The following is a 20,985-nucleotide window of genomic DNA, read 5'->3' as shown; positions in this document are numbered from 1 at the left end:
TGACACGGAACAACAAGCTATAAAGAGCCCCAAAATTACTAGTGTAAAACCATTCAAAAGGGAAAAACAAGTCTAATCTATATAAATAAACAAGGAACAAGTATAAATTACATAAACAAACGACAACTACTGTACATCAGATTTTGACTTAGGACAGGTGCAAACATTTGCAGTGGGATTAAATGTTTTAATGGTACCAAACCTTCTCCCTTTTTCTTAGTATAACATCACAACATAGAAAAACACACGATAAGCTCTATATTTCAGAAGATAGAAGACAAGGATGCTTCATATCTTGTGTGTAGATATCCTATATTATGAAGTTTTGTCTGTCATATGTTCAATGTCCTTGACCTCAATTTCATGGTTCACATTGTCTTGGAAAAAAAAGAAGTTTTTTTTGTCAAATTTCTCACTTTATTATAAGTAATTGGATAACCATATTTCAGTAGTTTGGTATATGGGTTCCTTGTAACATCTACATGTTCATCAGAGGGTGTTCACCTAACCTTGTCATCATTTTATAGATCAGTGATCAAGGTTAAAGTTACGTGATTTATAGGTCTGTTTCTCAAATAATATAAGCAGTAGGTCAACCATATGTGACATATATAATGACTGTAATGGGTACATCTCAGTCTGGTAGGTTTCATCTGAACTTGACCTCGTGTTCATGGTTCATTGGTAAATGTTAAGTTTTTGTATTTTGGTCTGTTTTTCCGGTATTATTAGTAATAGGTCAATTACATTTTGTGTTTACAAAATTGTAAGGTGTAAAAGTCTATCTGACACCATTTATCTGACCTGAGTTTCTGTGATGATTTTAGTTAAACCTTTATCTTTAAGACTTTAGACATAAAATCAATAGTAAAGCAGGAGAGATATTTCAGCATGTGCACTCTTGTTGTAATTTAAATTTTATATTAATTTATTATATTTAGTATCAACTAAATAAAAAAGAATAAAAAATCAGCTCTCCCTTGATACCATTTGCGAGCATGGTCTTGAGGAAATGATGATAGTCCGTCGAAAGGGGATGATAAATGGCTGACCTGTGTTAAGAGAGAGCCATATCTCTTGCACATAAAAGACACCCTTGTAGATTTCGAAAAAAATGCAGGCTAATGTCACTACAAGGCAGCTTTCGCACCCGCAAAGTCAAAAGGGATTAATATAAGTTGCAAAATTTGTTTCCCAATCCACTATTAATAAATATGTTTAAACTAAACTAAAAACACAAAAACAAAAAACAACAACAATTTGCAGAAGGATCCAATTGTGTTTTTCCCCAGGAAATCAGGATGCAAGGTCTAGAGACAAATTATGTGTATTTAATCCATCATAGGTCATTTTATGGCCTTCATCAGTAAAAAAAACATGGATATGTTTTTTTTTTTTTTTTAATCCTTATATTTAAAGACACTTTGAGGGGTCTATATGTGGCCTTTTGCTAGGTAAAATTCTGTCCCAATCCAATTTACTCTTATTTGTCAGTGACAATCTACATTTCCATTACCTTCATCATTGACTGCCTCTATTACAGGACCTTCCTATTGTATTTATTGTTATTTGGTTCTCATCCTGAATATGCATCAAATACTTGCCACTGGACATTAAGCAACCAACAATCAATTAATCAATCATTCAGTTCCACTACAAACACAAATTTAGTTTAATATCTAAAATATGGACATATTTTGAAAAGATGGAGTGTTACAATGTGCCAGGCCACTAAAATGTGAAGGTTAAAAAAACAATTTCTATATCAATATTTATTTTTATTTCAGCATTTTTAAAATACTTTCATTATACACATTAGCTTCAACAGCAATCAGAAAGATACATAATGCCACTCACAAAATTACATACAAAGCAGTCTGCAAGTTTCTACTACTTGTAAATGACTGACAAATGTTTTGTGAAGTACATTTCCATGTGGCTTAATGGACAACCTGTCAATCAATAACTGACAAATGTGTTACTTTTTTTTTCTCAAATTGTCTAAATTTATTGTTGAAAAATAATTTGTTGCAGCAAGGAAGAGAGAAAGTAAGAAAAAAACAATAAATAAACAAAATGTTTAGTTCCTGTTTTTTATTGACAATTTTTTTATGGATAAAAGTCGAAATACATCATTGGAGGTTTAATAAAAAAAAAATTAAAAAAATACCATAGAAGATGAATTCTGTGCCTGATGAAAACCGACTGAATTGTTCATGCGTTGTAGCTCTACTAAAACTAACGTCATACAATTTTGAGATCTCTTTTGCAATATCAACATGAATTCTTTAAAAAAATAACCTGATCAGTATCTACAAAAATTCTTGTTTTGTATTGAAAACTGAACAGCTGTGAAAATGTTGTAATTTTATAGATATCAATGACAAAATATGTTTATGGACTCAATGAATGTAATTAAGAGCAAAACCCCTTATTTGTTTGTCATCTTTTAGTATAGAGCTCATTAATTATGCAAAGTTTTATAGTCACTTCACAAGCCATGACATAGAATGTCTAAAGCAGAAATAAGAAAGTTATAGCTTTAATTTCACATCAGCATTCAAATTAAAATTAAAATCTTGTTTAAACTTAAATAAGTAAAATTGAATCCAGTGAAGAGGGCTTACATATGCTATGCCTGTTGCCCACCCCAATTCAATTTATCACAATAAAATACTGTTTAAACTAAATTGAATTCATATTATTTGCCTGATGCATTCTTTTTTTGACAGATTATCATTATCCATTTGTAGAATTATCAATTTAAAAGTTTTTTTTTCAAATTTTAATTATTTTAAAAATTTCTTCTTTTACTAAACTATCATAGATAAAAAATAGTTTATAAAAATACAAAAATGCGCATTTTACATGCAAATGCTAATAAGCTGCCAGGCTATAGGAAAACCACAGGATTGGGATTAAGATGCCATTACACTTTTTGAATTATAACACTGTATACACTTTTGTTTCAAACCTTCTTGAAGATGTTATAATAATAAAGATATGTAATATGGTTGCTAAGAAAAATTTCCATTAAACATACATTGTTTAGTAAGAAAAGGTAAATATCAAACAGGTATATATTATGCCAAAAATATGATCTTCTACAATGAGAAAAGACTCATAACCTTATGCCAGCTATAAAATGCCCCCATTTAACCAAAAGTATAAAATTCAGAAGACAACTTTTTTGTTCTTTAATGAATTTGATGTTGATTCATAATTTTTTCGATACTCTCTTTTTTATTCATATACAACTTCTTTTCTTTCTTGATAATTTTTTTAAATACTTTGTCTCAAAATAATGCCATAATTTCCAATATGCTTTAATTTACTTCTATTTTCTACAACCCATAAAAACTCATTTCTGTTCCAACAACAAACATGAAAAAACATGTACTGTGCCTTTAACATTTACCAATCTCTAGATGTTTATTTACTTTAAAAATTTCAAAAACAACTTTCACTTTTAAGCTTTTTAATTGAGTTGATGTAACCTATAAAAAAAAAAAGAAGGTTTGAACTTCTTAAAATATATGCATAATTTTTATGAACTAAAATACAGTGCATACTTAATATAAATAAAAGCAGATGTGGGGTACATGTATAAGTCAATGAATCAAAAATCAAAATATTGACCGTTTCTCACAAATCACTTTTTAAGGTAATAAGGACACACAGCAAAACAATTAGTTAATATGCATATAAAGTATCTAACACCTTCTTCTGGAGGACACCCATCCATAGACCCTCAATTAGATTAAAGGAAGGGCTTATTCACTATTAATTGTTAGAAGTCGACATTTAACTTGAATAAATGAAGGAACTCAATTGTCATTTTGTTAACTGGAGTTAAGATAGACATGTTGATGCAATCAATATACATGTAACAATCCATTATCAATATCCCCATTTAATATTTACAGTTCTGACTTTACATTGTCTTTTGTCTCTTTCCCGTCCTGAGATGTTTGTGAAGTTTGTTTCTTGTCCTCTGATGGAACTGTCTCTTGTGACATTGTTCCTTCCTTATTAGCATCTTTTAACTCAGAAGTTTCTTGACTTTCTGTATCTTGCGACATTTGCGATTCTTCATTCGCATCTTGCGACATCTGTGAATCTTCTGTCATGTCCTGTGACATTGGTGTTTCTAGATTTTCCGTATCTTTGGATGAATTATTTTCATCAGCTTCCTCTGGTGTATCATCAAAGCCTTCTGGCAGCGGTGTTCCTGTTTGCTCACAATATTTTTTTGTTATAAATTTAAATATAGATTTCATACTTGTGTATGAGGTTAATTCATGCTTGTCTGTCCCTGTTATAAAAAAATAAAACAAATAACATTTATTTAGAGATAAAAAAAAAACCACAATAAAACAAATTGTGCAGTCGATATAATAAGTAATTGTTAGAATTCAAAGATTTAAACATATCACATGAACAAAATTGTAATTATGTGCATGTATCATGTCAGGAGCCTTATCAGTGGTTGTTAAAGGGCAGGAGCCTCATTAGTGGTTATCAAAGTTCAGGAGCCTCATCTGTGGTTGTCAAAGGTCTTATAACAAGTATGACACTTGGGTTTAATGTTCATGTTCCCCCTCAGTCACTTAGCCAGAAAAGAAGCACTTTAAATTATCTGGAATGTTCTTCTTATAATTAGACAATAAAAAATCTGCATAGCTTATATATATACATATATATATTGATGCATCAACAGCTTACTGGAAAATATAAATTGTTCAAGGTTCTATGTCATCATGTTCATTTTTTCAATGTATATGTTTGCATTTTGTTTTATTTTCATGATGAGGGCCTCAGGGAAGATTAGTTATATAGCTAACTGTGTAACCCTCTTAAAATAAAGCATTGTTGTTGTTGTGATAGTTTCTACTTTCCATTGAATAAAAGTATAGCATTTAAAAACTAGAGGCTCTCACCTTGGTCTTGTGCATATTAAACAATGGACACGGATAAATTCATGACATAATTGTGTTTGGTGATAGTGATGTGTTTGTAGATCTTACTTTACTGAACATTCTTGTTGCTACAATTATCTCTATCTATAGTGAACTTGGCCCAGTAATTACAGTGGAAAATATTTTCTAAAAATTTACAAAAATTTCTGAAAAATGTTAAAAATTAACTATAAAGGGCAATAACTCCTTAAGGGGTCAATTGACTATTTTGGTCATGTCAACTTATTTGTAGATCTTATTTTGCTGAACGTTATTGCTGTATACAGTTTATCTCTATCTATAATAATATTCAAGATAATAACAAAACACGGCAAAATTTCCTTAAAATTACCAATTCAGGACAGTAACCTAACAACAGGTTGTCCGATCCATGTGAAAACATCAGGGCAGATAGATCTTGACCTGATAAACAATTAAACCCTGTCAGATTTTCTCTTAATGCTTTGGTTTTTGAGTTATAAGCCAAAAACTGCATTTTACCTCTATGTTCTATTATTAGCCGTGGCAGCCATTTTGGTTGATTGGCCAGGTCACGCCACACATTTTTTAAACAAGTTACCCCAATGATGCTTGTGGCCAAGTTTAGTTTAAATAGGCCCAGTAGTTTCAGAGAAGAAGATTTTTGTAAAAGATTACTAAGATTTACGATTAAATGGTTAAAAATTGACTATAAAGGGCAATAACTCCTTCAGGGGTCAACTGACCATTTTGGTCATGCTGACTTATTTGTAAATCTTACTTTGCTGAACATTATTGCTGTTTACAGTTTATCTCTATCTATAATAATATTCAAGATAATAACCAAAAACAGCAAAATTTCCTTAAAATTACCAATTCAGGGGCAGCAACCCAACAACAGGTTGTTCGATTCATCTGAAAATTTCAGGACAAATAGATCTTGACCTGATTAACACTTTTACCGCATGTCAGATTTGCTCTAAATGCTTTGGTTTTTGAGTTATAAGCCAAAAACTGCATTTTACCCCTATGTTCTATTTTTAGCCATGGCGGCCATCTTGGTTGGTTGGCCAGGTCACGCCACACATTTTTTAAACTAGATATCCCAAAGATGATTGTGGCCAAGTGTGGATTAATTTGGCCCAGTAGTTTCAGAGGAGAAGATTTTTCTAAAAGATACTAAGATTTACGAAAAATGGTTAAAAATTGACTATAAAGGTCAATAACTCCTAAAGGAGTCAACTGACCATTTTGGTCATGTTGACTTATTTGTAAATCTTACTTTGCTGAACATTATTGCTGTTTACAGTTTATCTCTATCTATAATAATATTCAAGATAATAGCCAAAAACAGCAAAAATTCCCTAAAATTACCAGTTCAGGGGCAGTAACCCAATAACAGGTTGTCGGATTCATCTGAAAATTTGAGGGCAGATAGATCTTGACCTGATAAACAATTTTACCCCAGTCAGATTTGCTCTAAATGCTTTGGTTTTTGAGTTATAAGCCAAAAACTGCATTTTACCCCTATGTTCTATTTTTAGCCATGGCGGCCATTTTTGTTGGTTGGCCGGGTCACGCCACACATTATTTAAACTAGATACCCCAATGATGATTGTGGCCAAGTTTGGTTTAATTTGGCCCAGTAGTTTCAGAGGAGAAGATTTTTGTAAAAGTTAACGACGACGGACGACGACGATGGACGCCAAGTGATGGGAAAAGCTCACTTGGCCCTTCGGGCCAGGTGAGCTAAAAAATATTAAAAAAAAACCCATATCATCTTCTTTGATAATGCAAAGCTGAAAACCACAAATTAAAAATGAATCAAAGGTTTTAACTATTTTAAAAGGTCACAAATAAAAGTACTTTCAATTCCTATTTTCTTACCTGCTGAAAGAGTTGGGGTATAATCTACATGTGTCTTTAACTTTGTGTCTAATTTATCATAAGATGATGCCCAATTTACACCTCGCTGAAATAAATCATGGCATGGATAAGAAATTCAAGATACAATACACAGACTATAAACTGCTTGAAAAATAAACCTCAAAATGGAAACAGTAATTTGTTATAGTTTATATCAAGCTTAATAGAATTGTATATGTTATGTGTTCTTTTGGAAGAAAAACATTCCAAACATTTTTAAAACATGATTCATTTATAATAATAAACCTCAACATTGTGAATCCTTTAGGGGCCTCTGTGGCCGAGTGGTCCAAGTATTTACTACTGAAATCACTAGCCAGTCAACAGAGGTTGTGAGTTCGAATCCCCGCTCGTGTGGGTGCACTCGACTCCAATCTTAATTGACTAGGATTGTCAGTTTTGCTATAGAAGGTCAGTGGTTTTTTCCAGGCACTTAGGCTTCCTCCATCAATAAAAACTGACCGCCATGAAATAGCCTAAATGTGGTGCTTAAAAGTGGCATTAAAACACCAAAAATCAAATCAAATCTGAATCCTTTATGCTGGAATCAAATGCATTGTGCATTACTATGCTGGATACTAGTACATGTAGTATAAGTGATATACAGATGGAAAATATCTTATGTAAAGATAAACAGACACTTAAAAATGCTCAATCATAACAATGCAATCTAGAAATTAAGTTTTTCGCAATATTTTTTTTCTAACTCCTCCCCTTTTTTTTATAAGTTTGTCCCCTGTACCTTATAATGTTGCTTACAGGGAGCATAACAACTCAATCATTATAAAATGATACTTTTCAACCTAAACCATAATTTTACCTCGACAAAGAAGCTGACTGTCTCCTCTGTTGTTTCTTGATGTTGAAAACTGTGGACAGAATCTGTAAAGGCCATAGCAAACACTCTCTCCTTAAATTGCTTCAAGAAGTTGTTCACCTAAAAATGAACAAAAATGCACATCCTCTTATTAAAGTTAGAAAAATACTATACTTTTCACACAGTTTTCAAGGCTTGTCAGTATTTGCTTGCTAATAAGATGATGCTTTAAAACAAGAGTTGTATTCATCAAAATATGCTTGTATTTCAACAACTATATTTTCCCCAGTCCATAGTTATTTTACTTTTCCCCATTATTTTTTTATATAATCGCCCAATGTTGACATGTTCTCAACTTTCATTTGTCAAAATTCTTTTATCGAATGAAAACTCATTCATCATTTTTTACATTCATGAAGCTTTAAAACTATTGAATTTTCAAATTTCACTTCTTTGTCTTATTTGAAATTTGAGATAATTTTTTTATAAATATCATTTTGATGCTAATAATACAGGGTAAACATGTATCTATGCCTGATATGAGGAATGCTCTTTGGCTCAAAGGGACATTATCTGTCCAATTCCTGTGCACTGATTTGACCTAAATTCTAATGTATTTGATTCATAGCATACTAAAACATATATCCCAATTGCGATAGCTCCAACAGAAACAACCTATAATGCATGGGCTTGTTATAATGGTTCAGTAATTTCTGTGTACTTGAATATAGACGAAATCTAAGAAACCATCAAGATGACCACGGAAAAATGCTGATTGTTATATGACTTGTCATAAACATAAAGATAAATATAATACAGATCCAGGAATGTGCAAGCATTTAACAGTTATTTGCCAGGTCTGATTGTTTCATGTCATTGATTTAAAAAAATCTAAATCATCATTTTTCTTGATTAAGAATAAATTTTGGGTGCAGAACCAGTCAATGAAATAGGCTTTCCCATGGCTCCCTTAAGTTTTACTTTCCAATGAGGACATTCTTTTCTTTTTAATAACTGAATATTCTTTATATTCCAACAGCATTGGATGAACAGTTCACATGTTATTGTAAAGAAAAGACACAAAGTGTCATTTCCAATCTGTATAGGACCACTGGAAGTCATGGTTTAAATTCAACAAAGTCAATCCAGTACTCTGCAAGACTGCATAGGTTAGTTGAAAAAACTTACCAAATTTAAAACACACACACCACCATAACTGTGAGCAACAATGGCTATGTTCTTAGCATGGGCAGGCTGAACAAATGTTTCCCATAAATATGTAGTATGTTTTTCAGGACTCTCACTTCCCTATAAGATAAGTGATGACCATAATATTGATCAGTTCATCTAAAGATTATTCTATAATTTTTTCAACATTTTCACTATATTTTACAATAAAAAAGTCATTAGCTGTCCAGGAGTCTGTTTCACAAAAAAACTTACGATTAAGATTGATCGTAAGTATACTGAATTGTTCTTTACGATCATAGTTTTTTTGTGAAACCGACTCCTGAACCTCAGAAAAATTGGTATTTATTGAAATAAATAAAACACGGTAAATAATTTTAATATTTTCTATACATGTACCAAGTAATTTAAATTTGCGAAGACTAAAGTATTTATCTTTTATGCTATTCGATACAATAACAGCTAAAATACAAACCCTTATTTTCTTTTTGGTTTTGCCTACTTTGGCAGTGTTAATATTGGTATTGGCTACTATTACACCATAACCATTGGACATGGCCCATTTAATATATGGAAGCTGTGTACCACTGGCTAGGCAGTCATTCATTATCAATCTGTAAATAGTAAAAAAAGTGAAATTTAAGTTTTTCAAAAGTAAAAAGTACCTGATGCCCATGTGTTGCCATAAAGAGAACTTTTAACATGCATGGATATCAAATGTATGAAGTAGGTAATGGAATATAATCTTAAAGATTCTTTTATTTATTTTATTTTTTTTTTGGGGGGGGGGGGGGGGGCTCCCAAATTACTTTCAAAGTACATTTTAATAGTTTTGTTGTAGAAAAAACAAAAATTATGGCAAAAATGAGTTAACTTTCTCCAAATTTTCCTTTCAAACCAGTCAGTTAATTAAATTCATTTCAATTTCTATCAACAGCTATATTTTAAAGACTTTTGCGAGTAGAAAAAAAAAAAGCAAACATAAATCGTTGCACAGATTTAAAATTTGGATCTTTCCTTATCTAACTACATTAAATGAATTTGAAAATCGTGAAATTGAATTGCTGTGAAATAGGCTAGAAAGGGCTAAATGCAAAATGAAGTATCCACAAAAATTAAGTTGGTTTATAGTAATATATCTTTAGAGTTGATGTCCTCAATAGCTAAACAACTAAGGCATAATATAATAATATATCTTTAGAGTTGATGTCCTCAATAGCTAAACAACTAAGGCATAATATAATAATATATCTTTAGAGTTGATGTCCTCAATAGCTAAACAACTAAGGCATAATATAATAATATATCTTTAGAGTTGATGTCCTCAATATCTAAACAACTAAGACATAATATCCCCCATAATAATATAGCTTAGAGTTGATGTCCCCAATAGCAAAACAACTACAGCAATATATCCCCCCTAATAATATAGCTTAAAGTTGATGTTCCAAATAGCAAAGCAACTACAACATAATACCCCCTCCCCCCTTATAATATAGACTTATAGCTTAGAGTTGATGTTCCAAATAGCATAACTACTACATAATGTTTTAAAGAAAGTACCTTTTTGCCCATTGTTCAGCTTTATTTCAAAATATAACTTATGAACACAACATGAACCATAAATAAGGAATACTACATTACACTACCTTCTTGCCCATTGTCCAGCTTTCACTGGCCCTGAACCATGGATTAATATCAATAATTTATCTGGATTACTCTGTGCATCTTTTGATTGGAAGAAGAAGGAAGTAGGGTCATCTGCTTCAGCATCTACCTACAATAGGTTCTCTGCACTATAGAAAGATACAGTGACCACCGTGTATCATCGTACAGCGGATATAGGTACTTACCAAGCGGGCGTGAGAGATTTTGATCTTACATGGTAACAACAATTTTTGTTTTGTTCACATAATATCAATGTGTACTTCAATCTAAATATAATTGCTGTTTTAAGAAATGATTTGGTCGTAGGTTGATGATTAGTGATGTCTCATTTTTTCCCCAAAATAAGTGGGATTACTTAAACATTGTAAAAGCATGTGCAAATACTTGTCAAAGAAGCTGGCCCTCGTCTCATCCGATATAATTCTATGTTCCTTGCAACTCTTTTTCTTATAGAAGGTTAATGTGTGTGTGTAAAAAGTATAGCTGTTTCAATAATTGGCATTGAAATCTTTCATACATATGTTATTTTTCGATATTTTATCCCTAAAGAAGCGTTGTGTACGGTGTTTAGCTGACCACATAAATCCTTATGTACGGTGCATAGTTAAGTTGTTGTACACCGTACACAAAAACTTTATTTTCATACTCGTTATTGCCCAAAAAGTTTCAAGTAATGAGTAATCACAGGTAGGTTTATGATTGATAACTATTACTTTTGCCCTGTATTAGGTTTCTTTCAGATAAAACATGTAAATGTCTCAACAACTGTATGGAAATTGAAAGTTCGTGTTGACATTCACAACTATTTGCGCATGTACAAGTTAATTGTTCTTACTAGAATATCAAAGTTGTTTTATGAATAGGAAAAAATCAATGCGAAAATTATTTGGAAGCAGGAATTTCAAATGTTGAGAAAGGTACATTGAATATTGATAAAGCAAAACAAAGTTTTTCGTTACCGTTTAAAGTCAAAATCGGTCATGCCCGCTTGGTTAGTACCTATATCCGGTGTACTGATGATACATGGTTGTGACACAATAAAAAGCTATTTACATAGCTTGGTACATTTAGTTTTAAAAGCTATACATTCAAAGCTCTTATGATATCACAAAGATGTCTTTAATTTTAGAATAATAATGAAACTTTTGAATGTCAATCTCGGAAACTCATTGATGTCCAACACTTGTTTTACTTACTGGAATGCTAACTCTTTCTAAACCTTCTTTTTCTAGAAGTTCATAGATATAGTCTGTTATGATCTGTAATAAGAAATAAAGGAATATTTAATGAGAAAGGATGTACACCATTAGGGCTGTTCCATAAAAAAACATATATGGGACCCAGGGAAGGCAACTATGGGTGGATACCAAATATTGTGTTGAACAGGTTAAAAATTATGCAGGACTTTAAATCGCTTCTATGGATGGTCACTCTGTTTTCAAAGTGCCTTCCCTGGATACCATGTACATTTTAATGGAACAGTCCTTAACAAATATGGTACTCATTGATTTTTTTTTTTGGTTTTGAACATCACTTTCAGCACTGTTGTCTATTTCATGACATCCTGTTTTTATTTAATGGAAGAAGCCAGATTGGAAGGAGAGAATCAGTGACCTTAAGCAGGAAAACATGCAATCCTAGCCTATTAAAACTGAATTGGACACCCCTGCTATATGCGTTATTCAAACTCACAACCTCGGTGGTATATATGTAAGGGGTACAGTAGATGAACTTCTTATACCACTTGGCAACAGAGGCCTCCTGTTATGAAGTTAGCTATTTCACAGTCAATGTAATATTATCTAAAAGCTTGCCAAGACTTGTGATGACTTAGATTTATATGTAATAATGGTGTTGTAGACTGTGTGTATTTGTTGATTTTTTAAATAATTATGAAAAATATATAAACAAATAAAAGTCTTACATCACCAATGGCCTCATATCTTTTCTGGTTGTATCTATGGTTATCTTCTTTTTCTACAAAGTTATAGCCATTGCCTGTTTCTATATTTCTCAACTGTCCATCTGAAGAAGAAAAATAATTCATTATTTTAAGATTCAGAAATTTTCAGTGTGTGTCTCATTGGGGTCTAAGCATGGCGCAGGATTAGCTGATTTTTATGTAAAATGATTCATGAAAGTCAAATTATCAAGAGAGAAATCTGACAAGACAATAAGCTGGATCATAGATCAGTATTTATAAATTTTCCTGTTAACAGAAAATGATATAATTTCGAACCCAGTTGCTTGAAACTTTGTACAGAAAATATTTTCATTGTTTTACAACAAAATTTGTAGTGAAAAGATCAAGATTCTTTCTCAGGCATAGTAATCCCAGATTCTTCAGCTTGGTTTTACTCTACTTTATGTTCCAGCTCTTCAGTGTTTATTTAAGGTTTGTCGACTACAAAAAAATTACCTCATGCATCACAACTTTTTATGTTGTTTTTTTTTTTAAATAATATTGCTAGGAAAAAAATTACCATTACCTTCATTGAAATGGTATCCAAATCCTCCTAATGTCGTTGGAAAGTCATAATCTGCTAAAAAAAAATAATGAATAAAAGAAAAAAAAAATTTCATAAAGAAATTTTATCTAAATATTCAATGGTATTTAAATTAATTTATCACGCTCTCTAAAGATACAAACACTGGAACTATGCAATCTATGACTCTGGAATGTCTCAACTCTAAATACATAATCAAAATGTAAAATGAAAATGATGATTTTTTGGGGTATTAGTTTTCATGAAATTTGAAATTAATCATGAATTTTATGGAGGTCTGCTTATCAAAATTTCAATTCTTTCCTATTATTTAGTAATTTTTACTGCTGTGGTTCTCACTTGGTAATGCATTACAATAAAATTACTGCATTTATTTGTCGGTCCCTAGTCAGGAAACTCTAGCTCTAGCCTTTGTTAGTCTTGTGTTTTTTTGTGTATTTTTTTTATTTGTTAGTTTCAGAATTAAGTGTGGCATCTACTGTCAATTCATTTATTTTAGTGGGTATCAATTTATGTTGGTAAAGGAGAACTTGTATGTTCGATGATATTTAATTTCTTTGTTTACCTGTACCCATGAAATCCTTGAAAATTCATATCAAACAAATAATAATGAGTCCACAGTATTTCAGGAACTAGTATACATTATAATTTGTTGAGAGGCAAGCTGAAGCACGCCTCTTGGTTGGGGATTTTGTAGACCTGTTGGTGGCCTTGTACTGTTTTCTGCTTAGCTCTTTGATCGGGTTGTTGTTTCTTTGACACATTACCCATTTCCATTCTCTATTCTATGTATGTTAAATACTGGTATATTTACCTTCTTCTTCATCTTCAAACATTTTCTGTAAATAAAAAAACAACACTTTTATAATTCAAAGCATTGTCATGTCTCATGTGCCTGTCTTTTTAAATATTTTTTTTAATTCTGATACTATTTAATTTAGAATATCTAAAATTGCCCTTCAGGCTCATCTAGATAGTCAACATGGAAGTCCCTATTATTCTATATCTGCATGTATACCTATATCACTGATTAAATTTTATTTAATTACAATGTTCATTTGTACATTAAAAATACATTGTGCATGTGCCAACAACAAAAATATTATAATATATGTTAAAATTTCAATGACAGCTAAATTTCAGTTTCAGCTAATGTTAGTTAAATCTCAATTTAAATTCAATAAGTAACTTTTTTAGGAATCCTTAGATTTTGCTTCATAGGATAGAATGCTAAAAAACAACCTACATGAACTATAGACTTTTGATTTACCCTTAAAATAAAATCTTAAGATACTGATAATCATAAGTTTATAATGGTACCAAAATTGTATGCAAAATTTTACCAAAATCTGTGACAGACTATTTACGATTCTTTGACCTGAATCATAACAAAAAATTTATTGATTTTTATTTAACATCAGTTTCAGCACTTCTGTGCTATTTTGTGGCTGTCAGTTTATATTCATGATATTGGTGGAGGATGCCAGAGTGCCACTAACAAACCATGACCTTTGGTAAAAAAACTGTTAATTAAGATTGTAGTTGAGTAACAAGAAATGATATTAGGTAAAGCACACACTTTCTAAATATGCTGTAGCCATTTTTGGTTACTTCTTATAAATCTGTCTTAGCATATTTAGAAAGTGTGTGATTTACCTAATATCATTGCTTGTTACTTTTAATACACAATTATACATGTACATATTATTAACAAGCTGTACCCTTTATACAACAGTTGATCATCTTTTTACTGTTGTACATTAACAATATGCATGTATAATATATTCGGGTAGGGAAAGAATTGCATATGATAAACTAAAGATGAAAGTCTGTAGAACTTTGCAGAAAATATTTAAAAAAAGTTTTTCTATTTTAAATATATTCCACCTACAGTTTATGCATACATTAACACAATAAGTTATTACATTTCATATGTAAAATCCTGTCACATGACATGAGTCACATGATCACATGGGTTTCCCACCAAAAATCTAATTTTTCATATGCAAATGTATCTTTTCATTGTCTACTGGGGGAAAACACATTTATGAAATGTTATTACATGTATTTGGTATTTCAGCGACTAGCATTCTCAAAACTCTCAGCAATATTTACGAGTCCAATGCATTCTTTACACTTATTATTATAAATTTAAATTGACTGACAAATTAAGTTGAAATATTTGTTTTTTGCACCGACATAAAAGGTATTGGGAATTGATGGGATGAATGTTAGCTATAATTTTATGAAGCAGATATACATATAAAATTATAAAATAAATAAAAGCAGTACCTTTCTTAAGAAGGAGTAAAAGTTACCCATAGTCAACTGTTTTAACTGGTTTAATCCTACAATAAATATTTTACAAATTCTTAGTTTAAACTACATATCATGCAAATTTCTTTTTTTATAAGTCAAATTAGTCAACACTAAAAATGTACAAGTTTGAAAATGAATACCGCATCATTAGTTAAATGGTTTTGAATAATGTGAATTAACAGGAATACTAAGTTATTCTACCGGTAAGACCAAATGGAAAAGAAGGTAGGTGATTCATGGCACTAGCCAAGTGGAAAAGAAACAAAACTCTTATTGCTCTTCTTCATCCCAAACGCACAGTGTGAAATTTCTTTTCTACTTTGTTTTTTACCTTACAATGCAAAAAGAAGGTTATGTTTGTGTATAATAATGAGGCTCCCGCAGTTTCAAAAACGACCTGCAACCTCTGGGCTTTATAGAGGCGACTTACGTCCTCTGTGTTGGAAAAAACGACCTGCGACCTGCACATTTCCCTTAAAAACGACCTCTCAACGAATTTAAAAGCAACCTTGCGACCTGAGGGGGGTACCCTGTGGGAGCCTCAATAATTTGATTAATATTTTGTGCAAAACAACTTCAATTAATTAGGAAAAAACATATTTACACACTCATTTATACTATATAGCATAACTGTACAATTAATTTTATCTGAATATATTATTTTTTTTTAAAAAGAAGATATAAAATGTACATGTACCATCTTGACAATATAAAGACAATGATGGTTAATTTTCAAAAGGTAAAAAGGCTTAACTTCGGGTTGGGATGTAATAAAAAAAAACAATGTTTTGTCATATGCTTGCTAATTAAGCTATAAAAAATCTTTTCAGAAGTTTTAAGAGAAATGTGATGAGGGTGGGCAAGGAAACCTTTATGAAAATAGTTTAATACATAATTGAATGAATTTTTACAAAAGAAAATTTAACATATATATTTTTTTTTTCGGAGGTCTCTGTATGAATCAGCATACAATTTACAAAATGTATGTGTAAGTCATATTCAATGTAAACTCTACAATGTACTATCAGTTAATGATCTTATGAAGGTTCATATAATTAACATATTTATGAACAAAGCATTGTTTTCTTCTTACATTTGTACCAAATATAAATAATTTTTAAACTCTAAAATGTCAAAGTCTTCACTAATGGTTCAATTAACATGAGAGGTGAACAATACATTTTCCTTTCAGTTTATAGTTTCCCTACCTGCTTTTTTAGAAAGAGGGGGGGTGGGGTGTAAATGTATACTTTATTGGCACTTACAAATAGTTTCCCTACATTATCTTTTGACAAATGTGATACATCTTTACTACCCTTGGGAAAATGTCCAATTCCTCCTGTTTTATTATGAAAGGAGCATAATCCTTTTTCCTGTTTTTTAAACGATACTTTCATTAAAACTGCAATTTGTCAGGTTGTGTACATGTATAGCAGTTCGGGCTAAAATAGCTCAATCTGGCTCTATAATGTACAGATTACAACTAGATGTGTCAAAGTGACACGAACGGCCCTGTCTCAACATTTTATGAAAAAGTTGAAAAATCTGTAATTTCAATAACACATGTGGACACAAACATGAAGGTAGTCTCACATATCAAAAATCAGCTGAAAATCTGGAGGCGTATAAAAATAAAGTCTATAACTGTGATTTTCAACAATTTGTCAAAGTCCAAAGCCCGTAATTTCGGCAAAAATTTGCAGAGCAGAACGAAACTTAAACTTGATCTGTAACTCATTATGGTAAACTTACATACCAAAAATCAGCCCAATATCTGAAGGCGTTTAGAAAAAAACTGTATAATGGTTTATTGCGGAATGACCACATTTCGGAATTACGGAATTTAGGAATGATGTTATTGTTAACTGAAGGCTCTGTTCTGTTAGAATTATTAAGAAACTTAAAAGGTTCAACTGATCAGTCATGAATTTCGGAATTACGGAATTTCGGACAAGGGTAAAACTATATGCCACCGACAACTTTGTTGCGGGGCCATAAAAAATAAAAGAACAGAGTTCGATTGTTCCCTATTTTTCACATCATTTAATCTTTACAAGGGGAATAACTAAAAAAAAAAATTGTTCCTTCAAACTTTTAAAAATATCTTAGAGAAATGAAGGCTTATTTGACAACCATCCAAAGATTTATTTATTTATCAATCACTGCTGGAAAAATGGTAAGAAAATTCGCTGGTAATGTGATTTTTATAATTTTTTGAAAAAGGGCATGCACAAACTTTAAAGTTATCACAAAATAATCAAAATTATGTGAAAAAAAATCCAGATCCTCGACAAGCAGTAACAATATCTATGTCAATAATTTCAAAACAATTAAAATATTATTAAAATTAAGAAAGGAAATGGGGAATGTGTCAAAGCGACAACAACCCGACCATAGAGCAGACAACAGCCGAAGGCCACCAATGGGTCTTCAATGTAGCGAAAAACTCCCGCACCCGTAAGCGTCCTTCAGCTGGCCCTTAAAAAAATATGTTTACTAGTACAGTGATAATGGACGTCATACTAAACTCCGAATTATACACAAGAAACTAAAATTAAAAGTCATACAAGACTAACAAAGGCCAGAGGCTCCTGACTTGGGACAGGCACAAAATTGTGGCGAGGTTAAACATGTTTATGAGATATCAACCCTCCCCCTATACCTCTATCCAATGTAGAAAAGTAAAAGCATAACAATACACACATTAAAATTCAGTTCAAGAGAAGTCTGAGTCCGATGTCAGAAGATGTAACAAAAGAAAATAAATAAAATGACAATAATACATAAATAACAACAGACTACTAGAAGTTAACTGACATGCCAGCTCCAGACCTCAATTAAACTGATCGAAAGATTATGTCTTCCTCATGTGAATATCAGGCACAATCCCTCCAGTTCGGGGTTTAGTATCATACTATCATAAAATATATGAGAAGAACATAACCTGTGTCATGCCAACAACTGTTTTTTAAAATAAATGTGTTTAGTTCCGATGCAAAGACCCTAAAAGTGAATCAATATTAAAGCCAAAATATGCAATCTTTAATGACCTGACAACAGTATTGTAACTATATCCCTTCTTAATAAGTCTGTTTAAAGGTTTTGTAAGCTTTTGAGGTGAAAACTGACATTTTTGTGCTTTGTAAAGAATATTACCATAAAAGATTGGATGTGAAATACCTGAACTTGACTTTCTATGATGTGCTTAAGTTTAAAAAATACTTATGCTGAGTCACTTAAGTGAGCACACCCTAGAAAGTGTACTTGAATTGGTCCATATTTATATTTGTTTTAACCAAGTTCTCTTAAAGAACTCTTTATTCAAACAAGTGTTCAACAAACATGACATTTTTTTTTTCATTTTTTTTTAAATTATATGGGGACGAAGTCCCCAATAACAGTAGAAAATTCAATAAAAAAAAAAAATTCGGGAAAATTTCCCGAATTTTTCATTGTACTAATGAACTCAAAATCGTTCAATTTTTTTTATGTCATGTTTTGGAATCCCGGACCTGCGCAGAAATGTACAATATACTTCCTTTTTCCGGTCTCGTTTGTATGAAACTTTGAGTAAAATATATATTTATCAGTCTAGTATAAAATAGGAAGAAACGTGCAATACCAATTTCATTTTTAATAATTCCTTGATATGAAAAAACGTTACCTAATGATAGCGTTTCTTTGTTTACATTGCATATGACGTCATAATTTAAATAACGTCACAACTAAAATCCCTAACAACAGAACCAAACTCGGAAACGTTACGGTATTTCCGTTTCTTTTTTTTTGACAAATAATTAAGTTACAAAAAAATAATTCATACAGACTTCGTCCCCATTTACAGGTAATGCCTGCCTCATATTATTTTGGACATGTTAAGTTTGCAAGTGCACATCAAACAGTGATAGGCTAGTCAACCTAATGGCGGTGGTCACTTAGTGGTACAAGTAGAAGTGACAGTTCTGGATGTTAGACAAATTGAAAGTAAAGAAACTGAAAGTAGTCACATATTGTTGAGATTTGGCCTACTATTCCCAAATCCATACAGTTCGACATTACTAGGTTGGACAAGACAATTGCTCGTTTAACATATTTGTTTACAACTTACACATTTTATTGTCCCACAGGATGCTAATAATGATAAAAACAACAAACACAACAATTTCATAAGTTGGGAAATCTTAAAAGGGGATTTCCCAAAAATCAATTACTTCCTGTCTCGTTAGTTCTCGTTGATTCGGGGTTTCACTAAAATCATGAATGTGGCCCTGAAAAGACTTGAATAGACCAAATTAGACGATACAACATTATTAAATTTTCAATAATATTTCCTCCATCCGTATTTTTCTTCGTGTTAGAACTTTAATAAATTTTAAGTTAAACTTTTAATAAAAGAAAAACATGTATTTAAAAAAAAAATTGACGCCAAAACTCGGACTGAACTGATAAATGTAAAGACTGATAATATATGGTCAGATTTATTCAAATTTCAATGACTTTTTTTCAATAATTTTTTCCTCAATTTTAGATTTTGATAACATTTTCTGTGCATATCAAATCAGTCTAAGCCCTTTCTCTTGTAAATCAACTTACTTTTGCATAAAATAATTTAAAACTGAATAAAACAGTTCTTTCACTTTAGAAGTCAAATGGGTACTATTTTTGAAGAAAAAACAAATTATTTTTTAAAATAAAGCTGGGAACAGTATATCTAATCATGTACCTGAATAAAGCTAACACATAACATGATAAACTTTTTGATTTTAAACCTATTCATGTTGACACTGTAGACAAACTGGTGAGAAGATCAATATATATAAAAAGCTACTGTAGTAGATCAGATATCATCGAATGTATTACGAGCTTGTGCACCAGTACTGAACAAACATATAACAACACTTATAAATAATACAATAGAATCCATTGAATTTCCAAGCAGACTTAAAGAAGCTCAGATCGTTCCACTTCACAAAAAAACCGATCCACTGGATAAAAAAATTATAGACTGACATGTGAACATTTTACCTACAATTTCAAAAGTATATGAAATGGTTATGTCTCAACACTTGACTGATTTTTTTAAAAATATTGTTCATGCTTTTCTATGTGCATTCATAAAAGGTCATGGATTTCAGATAACTTGGTTTATACTGCTTGAAGATTGGAAAACAGTTCTGAATAATAAAAAAAAATGCCGTATGTGGCAGATATATACTTATCGGGATCTTTCGAAAGCTTTTGACTGTCTACCACATGAAATTCTTTTAAGTAAAGTAAAGATATCTCTACGCGTTTTGTTAAGGTCCATTCAGGTTTTATTATTTTCTCGTTCAATTAGGATGTTTGGAACAGAATGTCTTTTTCATAAATATTGTTTCTATAATCAAATTCAACTTTCCCAAGTGCATGACTGACTAAAAACAAAGAAAGTTAAAGAACTTAAATAAATCCGACCGATTTGAGTTCATTAAAATATCTGTTCAAGTCCGAATTTTGACTTCTTATGTAACAAAATGTAAACGCAATTAAATAAAATAGTAACTGATGAATTTGATCTACGAATTATCTAATTGAGTCTGTACAACTAAGCTGCTGCTAGAAGTGCATCTGGTAATCGAAAGGG

General features: G+C 31.3%; 1 protein-coding gene across 4 annotated transcripts; it reads right to left on the bottom strand.

The window, feature by feature from the left end:
• Window positions 1–1,757: 1,757 nt before the first annotated feature.
• On the bottom strand, window positions 1,758–19,609 carry LOC139519696 (cotranscriptional regulator ARB2A-like). Of its 4 annotated transcripts, none has more exons than XM_071311917.1 (12): window positions 19,471–19,608; window positions 15,336–15,391; window positions 13,858–13,882; window positions 13,026–13,079; window positions 12,461–12,561; window positions 11,733–11,795; window positions 10,518–10,645; window positions 9,344–9,482; window positions 8,869–8,988; window positions 7,684–7,800; window positions 6,825–6,909; window positions 1,758–4,315 (listed from the first exon to the last, which is right to left on the bottom strand). In XM_071311917.1, the coding sequence occupies exons 2-12, from the start codon at window positions 15,363–15,365 to the stop codon at window positions 3,921–3,923; spliced, it is 1,257 nt and encodes a 418-aa protein (XP_071168018.1). In that variant the 5' UTR covers window positions 15,366–15,391; window positions 19,471–19,608; the 3' UTR covers window positions 1,758–3,920. The 4 variants fall into 4 exon arrangements, with proteins under 4 accessions (XP_071168018.1, XP_071168019.1, XP_071168015.1 ...); XM_071311918.1 differs by having other exon boundaries at window positions 13,026–13,076; window positions 19,471–19,598; XM_071311914.1 differs by lacking the exon at window positions 15,336–15,391 and having other exon boundaries at window positions 19,471–19,609.
• Window positions 19,610–20,985: the final 1,376 nt, after the last annotated feature.

This window comes from Mytilus edulis, chromosome 4 (genome assembly GCF_963676685.1).
Source record: "Mytilus edulis chromosome 4, xbMytEdul2.2, whole genome shotgun sequence".
Lineage (NCBI taxonomy): Eukaryota > Metazoa > Mollusca > Bivalvia > Mytilida > Mytilidae > Mytilus > Mytilus edulis.
Note: the sequence above shows the minus strand (reverse complement) of the source record. Positions and strands in the feature narration are given on the sequence as shown.

What these genes read in the sequence shown, in the direction of transcription:
- LOC139519696 (XM_071311914.1), bottom strand. Translation starts at nt 19,530, where the DNA reads ATGAAATTGTTGTGTTTGTTGTTTTTATCATTATTAGCATCCTGTGGG. An exon ending in GCTGGACAATGGGCAAGAAG is followed by an intron (nt 9,483 to 10,517) that starts GTAGTGTAATGT and finishes TACTATTTACAG; the next exon opens with ATTGATAATGAATGACTGCC. An exon ending in TACCCCAACTCTTTCAGCAG is followed by an intron (nt 4,316 to 6,824) that starts GTAAGAAAATAG and finishes TTTTTATAACAG; the next exon opens with GGACAGACAAGCATGAATTA.